We start from the raw sequence: 7500 nt of genomic DNA, 5'->3' as shown, positions 1-7500 counted from the left end.
ATCATTCTACCCCAGACTTGCTGGTTGAGATATTTCGAGAATAATAATGTACTAAGGAGATTTAAGAATTCCTAACAGACACTGACCGAGTAAATTTTCAGTTGTTTATGAAAAATGTTAAGGTTGGTATTTTAAAGGAATTTTAAAATGAGAGAACACCTCTGACAACAGGGTTGAGACTTCAAGTTTCATCCGACAGATTATTCAACCAGTTGAATACTGATATTCCATGAACACAAGGTTTGAAAATAGATCTGGTAGTTGGTAACTAAGAGAAGTAAATTGTATACTCTTTTACGTGTTTCAGTCATTTGACTGCGGCCATGCTGGAGCACCACCTTTATAGTCGAGCAAATCGACCCCAGGGCTTATTCTTTGTAAGCCTAGTACTTATTCTATCAGTCTCTTTTGCTGAACTGCTAAGTTACGGGGACGTAAACATGCCAGCATCGGTTGTTCAAGCGGTGCTGGAGGTACAAACGGCAGGAGGTGCTGGCGACCCCTGTTGTACTCTTTTGCCCCAACTTTCTCTCACTCTGTCTTCCTGTTTCTTGAGTAACACTGCAATGGACTGGCGTCCCGTCCAGCTGGTGGGAACACATACGCCATAGAAACCAGGAAACCGGGCCCATGAGCCTGGGTAGGCTTTGAAAGGGCGATGTTTATGGGGGTTTTTTTTTATCTGTCTTTCTTCTCCTTTTTCTCTATCACAAGGCTTTGTAAATGAACAATCTGGTGTGTTTATTTTAATGGTCTACCAATGTATACAGTGTGTTTCTCTGCCCCAGGTGTCAGGAAGACACTCAGCAAGAAATGGAAACAGATGATAATGAAAATAATAACCCTTTCTACTATAGGTACAAGCCCTGAAATTTGTGGGACGGGGACTAGTCGATAACATCGACCCCAGTACTTGACTGGTACTTAATTCATTGACCCCGAAAGGATGAAAGGCAAAGTCGACCTTGGCGGAATTTGAACTTAGAACATAAAGATGACTGAAATACCACTAAGAATTTTGCCCAGCATGCTAACAATTCTACTAGTTCACCACCTTAATAATAATAATAATAATAATTTTAAAAATCAGTAAATATAAAGACTTGCTAATAGAAATTGAAAAAATGTGGCACCTCAAGGCGTCTACCGTACCAGTGATTGTAGGATCTCTAGGAATGATAAAAAAAGGCACTGAAACCTATTTGAAAATGATACCAGGCTTACCATCCCTACAGGAAGTGCAAAAAATCGTGTTAACTGGAACGACTCATGTACTGAGAAGAGCATTATCGCTGTGAAAACAACATCCACATCTATTCATGAATTTTATTTATTTATTTATTTATTTTTTTAAATACATATTTTGCCTGTGAATTTGCATGTGTAAACTGGGAATGCATACAACGAGTTTCTCTGCCCTAGGTGTACGGAAAACACTCGGCGAGAAATGGAAGAAAATTTGAAGAAATAATAATAGTAATAATAATAATAATAATAATAATGATAATATAACAACAGGAAATAAATAATGATAGAAACTTGATGTTACCACTAAAAAGTATTTGATGTCAATCACATTACAACCTTCCAGATTTGAGGGTGACAAAGGAGGTACCAGCATCGTATCACCACTCCACACATCTGTTTCACCAGGTGGAATACTAGGATGATTCACACAAGACAAGGTTTGAACTTCAGTCCCTTGTGTTAGTTTTCCATGGTACAAAACATGCTGCAATGATATAAAAATGGCTAAGAAATAACACTGTATTAATTGATTTCAAATTTTGGCACAAGACCAGTAATTTTGATGGTGGGGTAGTTTGATTACATTGACCTTGAAAGGATGAAAGGTAAAGTCAAATCCCAGTGGCAGTTGAACTCAGAACATAAAGACAGATGAACTGCTGTGAAGCATTCTGCCAGTTTGCCACCTTAAACACCCAAAACATTCAAGCATGGCTCAGTGGTTTGAAAGGTTGCTTTGTAACCATGAGATCCTGGGTTTGTCATCTGAATTATTTTATTCAGATGGCACCAAGTTAAAAACCAAAACTGATAATGATAAAAGTAAACTTTTACTCACCATTTTATTTATGACATTTATCTATTCATTTGAGAAACACAGTAGTGGGGTGGGTGTTCTAGTCCCATGTCAACTAAATATGTCGGATCCTTAATATACGAACTTAACTCTTTTTCTGTTTCTTTCTCTCTTCCTTGAGTTCCCCAGTTCTTTTATTTTTCTTATGTCTTTACTGCCCACAAGGGGTTACACACAGGGGGGACAAACAAGAACAGACAAAGGGATTAAGTCGATTATATCGATCCCAGTGCATATCATCATCGTTTAACGTCCGCTTTCCATGCTAGCATGGGTTGGACGATTTGACTGAGGACTGGTGAAACCGGATGGCAACACCAGGCTCCAATCTAATTTGGCAGAGTTTCTACAGCTGGATGCTCTTCCTAACGCCAAATAAATGGTACTTATTTAATTGACCCCGCAAGGATGAAAGGCAAAGTTGACCTCGGCGGAATTTGAACTCAGAACATAGCAGCAGACAAAATACCGCTAAGCATTTCACCCGACGCGGTAACGATTCTCGCAGCTCACCGCCTTTAGTTCTTTTATTCTTCTTGTCTTCCTGTCTGCACACACTTGACTGAATACCACTTACAATTTTACAGTTCGTTGACTGGCATCCATGCCAACCTTCCTTCATTAGACACTAAACTCAGCTTGCGAAGACCTGTTGGGGTAAGTGAGATCGAAACTGAACCAAATTCGACGACTGGCACCCGTGCCAGTGGAGCGCTAACTGCACCATCCGAGCAGGATCACTGCCAGAGCAGTGGTCTCGCTTCCATGCCGGTGGCACGTAAAAAGCACCATTTGAGCGAGATCGCTTCCAGCTTTGCCTTACTGGCACTCGTGCCAGTGGCATGTGGAAAAAACATTGAACTGACTCCTGTGCAGGTGGCACGTAAAAAAACACCATTTGAGCGTGGCTGTTGCCAGTACCGCCGGACTGGCCCTCATGCCAGTGGCACATAAAAAGTACCCACTACACTCTCGGAGTGGTTGGCGTTAGGAAGGGCATCCAGCTGTAGAAACTCTGCCAGACCAGATTGGAGTCTGGTGTAGATATCCGCTTCGCCAGTCCTCAGTCAAATCGTCCAACCCATGCTAGCATGGAAAGTGGATGTTAAATGATGATGATGATGATGATATAATAATATCTTATGGATATGGTGAGGTCCTATAAAAATACATGTCATACTGAAACCTATGTAGCAATGCATTAATAAAAATATAAAATCTCCATCTGTGAAGTATTTCTCATTATTAATATATATATGTAATGCATAAAACAATTAAATCAGAAAGTGCCAGAATTATTAAAAACTGTACAGCTTACCATGTATAACTTTACATTGGAACCAAGTACTTCTTTTTCTGAATGGTTTGATATCTCAACATTTAATCCTATTAGTTCACCTGGGGAGTAACCTAGTTTGTCAACCCCAAGGAAGGCTGTGACCGGTCCTGAACGACAGCAGAATATGTTGGGCTGTTTAATAATTTGGTTTTTCACACTTTCCTGCAACACAATTCCAACAGATGTTATTTTACCATAATAATAAGAATGAAAAGCAAGTAGGTTATCATTCCACCCCAACTGAAAAGGAAACTGAAGCAACATGAAATGAAGTGTTTTGCTCAAGAACACAATACGCTGCCCGGTCTGGGAATTGAACCCATGATCTAGTGATCATGAGTGCAACAGCCTAACCACTAGGCCATGCACCTCCATAAATGTATATCAGTTTAATACACATACCAAGAGAGCTAATAATAGTTTCATGCTCTTAGGATACTTTAAGTAGGTATATTTATAAAATCCGTCATGTATCTCCAAGCAATCTTATATATATATTATATATATGTATGTATATGTGTGTATGTATATATATACACACACACACACAGATATATATATACATACATTGGTGTTCCAGCATGACTGCAGCCGCATGGCTGAAACAAGTAATATATATATATATATATATATATATATATACACACACACACACACACACACACACACACACACACATACATATTCAAAAGCCATGCTGCATGGTACCCTGGTAATTATCATAAAGCAAACTGAAAAGGGGAAACCTAGATAAAGGAAATAGGATTCTCTTTAACTTACATTTGCTTTTGGAAGAGTATTGAGGTCAAGTGGTTTTATCACATTGAAATCTTTTTCAAGCCGGAAGTCAGATTTTCCTGGCCGTTTAATTATCGCTTTTGCTGAATGGCTGACATAGCCACGGTTCCCTCGGAAAGAAGATGGTACATTTGGAAGTAAAAACTCAAATGGGAATGTATGTGTTCCAGCATCTAATTGCCATTCTTCATCTGTCTGAGTCAAGCCATCAGGAATAGTGGAACCTGCCAATATAACAATATAATTACATTTCATCATATATATATATATATATATGAATACACATACACACACACACACACACATATATATATATATATATATATATATATATATATATATATATAAAATCAAAACAGGATAAAAATCTTTTACAAGAATTTTATCAGGAAGCTAGTGTGTAAAAATATTCCTAAGGGTACTAAAATGTGTTTATTTGATAAGTCTGGTGTGTGGCATTATTCTGTAGAAATGCCCTTATATATATATAAATGAATATATCGTCGTCGTCGTTGTCGTCTTCGTCGTTTAACGTCCACTTTCCATGCTAGCATGGGTTGGACGATTTGACTGAGGATTGGTGAAATCAGATGGCTACACCAGGCTCCAATCTGATTTGGCAGAGTTTCTACAGCTGGATGCCCTTCCTAACGCCAACCACTCAGAGAGTGTAGTGGGTGCTTTTACGTGTCACCCGCACGAAGGCCAGTCAGGTGGTACTGGCAACGACCACGCTCATCTCGCTCGAGAAACCTCATGTGTCACCCGCACAAGAGCCAGTCCAGGGGCACCGGCAACGATCTCGCTCGAAAATCCTACGACGGCCCCACACAAGAGCCAGTTCAGGGGCACTGGCAACGATCTCGCTCGAAAGATTTCATGTGTCGCCCGCACATGAGCCAGTCCAGGGGCACTGGCAACGATCCCGCTCGAAAGATTTCATGTGTCGCCCGCACATGAACCAGTCCAGGGGCACTGGCAACAATCTCGCTCGAAAATCCTACGACGGCCCCACACAAGAGCCAGTTCAGGGGCACTGGCAACGAACTCACTCGAAAAACCTCATGTGTCACCCGCACAAGAGCCAGACCAGGGGCACCGGCAACGATCCCACTCGCAAGATTTCATGTGTTGCCCGCACATGAGCCAGTCCAGGAGCACTGGCAACGATCTCGATCGAAAGATTTCATGTGTCGCCCTCACATGAGCCAGTCCAGGAGCACTGGCAACGATCTCGCTCGAAAATCCTACGACGGCCCCGCACAAGAGCCAGTTCAGGGGCACTGGCAACGATATCGCTCGAAACATTTTATGTGTCACCCGCACATGAGCCAGTCCAGGGGCACTGGCAATGATCCCGCTCGAAAGATTTCATGTGTCGCTCACACATGAGCCAATCCAGGTGCACTGGCAACGATCCCGCTCGCAAGATTTCATGTGTCGCCCGCACATGAGCCAGTCCAGGGGCACCGGCAACGATCTCGCTCGAAAAACCTCATGTGTCACCCACACAACAGCCAGCCCAGGGACACCGGCAACGATCTCGCTCGAAAGATTTCATGTGTCGCCCGCACATGAGTCAGTCCAGGAGCACTGGCAATGATCTCGCTCGAAAATCCTACGACGGCCCCTCACAAGAGCCAGTTCAGGGGCACTGGCAACAATCTCGCTTGAAACATTTTATGTGTCACCCGCACATGAGCCAGTCCAGGGGCACTGGCAACGATCCCGCTCGAAAGATTTCATGTGTCACCCGCACATAAGCCAGTCCAGGGGCACCGGCAACGATCTTGCTCGAAAGATTTCATGTGTCACCCGCACAAGAGCCAGCCCAGGGGCACCGGCAATGATCTATATATATATATATATATATATATATATATATATATATACAGATACACATGTATATTTGAGTACATACAGATGTTATAAGTACACACACATACACACTGAGATGTGACAGCTGAAGCAAGATGAAAAAGAAATTTTTAAATATATAGATTCTGATAAAGAAAATTTAACAAAACATGATAATTATTTACACATCAAGCATTGCTTACACAGTAAGTTTTAAGAAGAGTCTATAATTAATAATTAGTCTTCTAAATGATACTATTTAAAGCACGACAGAAATGTAATTTCATAATAGTAGTGATCTATCATTATCATAGAAAAGTGAAAATGAGACTTTTATGATGAGGTCAGAATAAGACTAAAACACGTCAAAGTTTGTTTCCCATATTTTCCAGTAAATTGAATATAATATTAGTCAGTGACAGATTCTGTCTATTTTAGTTAGCTTTTAGCCCTTCATCTAACATAAAGACTCCCTCCATGCTGGGTTCTTGCAGCCAGCATTGTGTGGCACAGTGCAGAGTCCTGTTGCCAGACATCAGGTCTTCTAGCAGCCACCATTTTGACCCAGAGCAGCACTACCTCCTCCAGGCACTTGATGTAGACTTCCATGTTGATATTACTGTGGGCTGTCACTAGGGGTAAGAAGTTAAAAAATTTTTTGGCCTATGACACTACACAGACCCTAAGGCATGTGTAAAATTTGAATGAAATTGGTTGTGTAGTTCTCAAGTTTTAGGGATTCGCAGACAGACAGACAGATACACATTCTCATCTTTATATATATAATCACATACATGCATATATATGTATGTATGTTCTCCTCTCTTTTATTTTTAATTTAGAGTAAATTTTGACCAGCCAGCTACTAGTTAGCAAGGTTGTGAAGGAAAATATCTTGTTTTAACCAACATCCTTTAAATATTAAGAAGGTCTTGCAGATTTTTATAATCCCAGATATCATGATCATTTGTAACATATGAATTAAGGACTTGCATTTTCTCCCCAAGATCTCAAATTCAGCCATACTTTGATCCAGATGGATTGGTATGTAGCCTCTTATGCATGTGTATATATGTATGTGTGTGTGCGTGCATTGTATATATATATATATATATATATATATATATATATTATATACATATATATATATACATATATATACATATATATATATATACATATATATACATATATATATATATACATATATATATAATATATACATATATATACATATATATATAATATACATATATATATATATATACAATATATATATACATATATATATATATATACATATATATATATATATATACATATATTATATATACAATATATACTATATATACATATATAATATATATATATATACATATATATATATATACTTATATATATA

The 7500-nt window shown here is 39.4% G+C and overlaps 1 protein-coding gene across 1 annotated transcript in view; it reads right to left on the bottom strand.

Annotated features, from left to right (window-relative positions):
* LOC106874995 (arrestin domain-containing protein 3) overlaps positions 1-7500 on the bottom strand; it is a 44471-nt gene that overhangs the window by 3085 nt on the left and 33886 nt on the right. Inside the window, exons 3-5 of the mRNA XM_014922934.3 lie at positions 4224-4465; positions 3423-3605; positions 1550-1732 (exon numbers count right to left, since the gene is read on the bottom strand). Coding sequence (XP_014778420.1) covers positions 1550-1732; positions 3423-3605; positions 4224-4465 — 608 coding nt within the window. The remainder of the gene's footprint in view (positions 1-1549; positions 1733-3422; positions 3606-4223; positions 4466-7500) is intronic.

Source organism: Octopus bimaculoides, chromosome 3 (assembly GCF_046866305.1).
Source record: "Octopus bimaculoides isolate indiv1 chromosome 3, ASM4686630v1, whole genome shotgun sequence".
Taxonomy (NCBI): Eukaryota; Metazoa; Mollusca; class Cephalopoda; order Octopoda; family Octopodidae; genus Octopus; species Octopus bimaculoides.
Note: the sequence above shows the minus strand (reverse complement) of the source record. Positions and strands in the feature narration are given on the sequence as shown.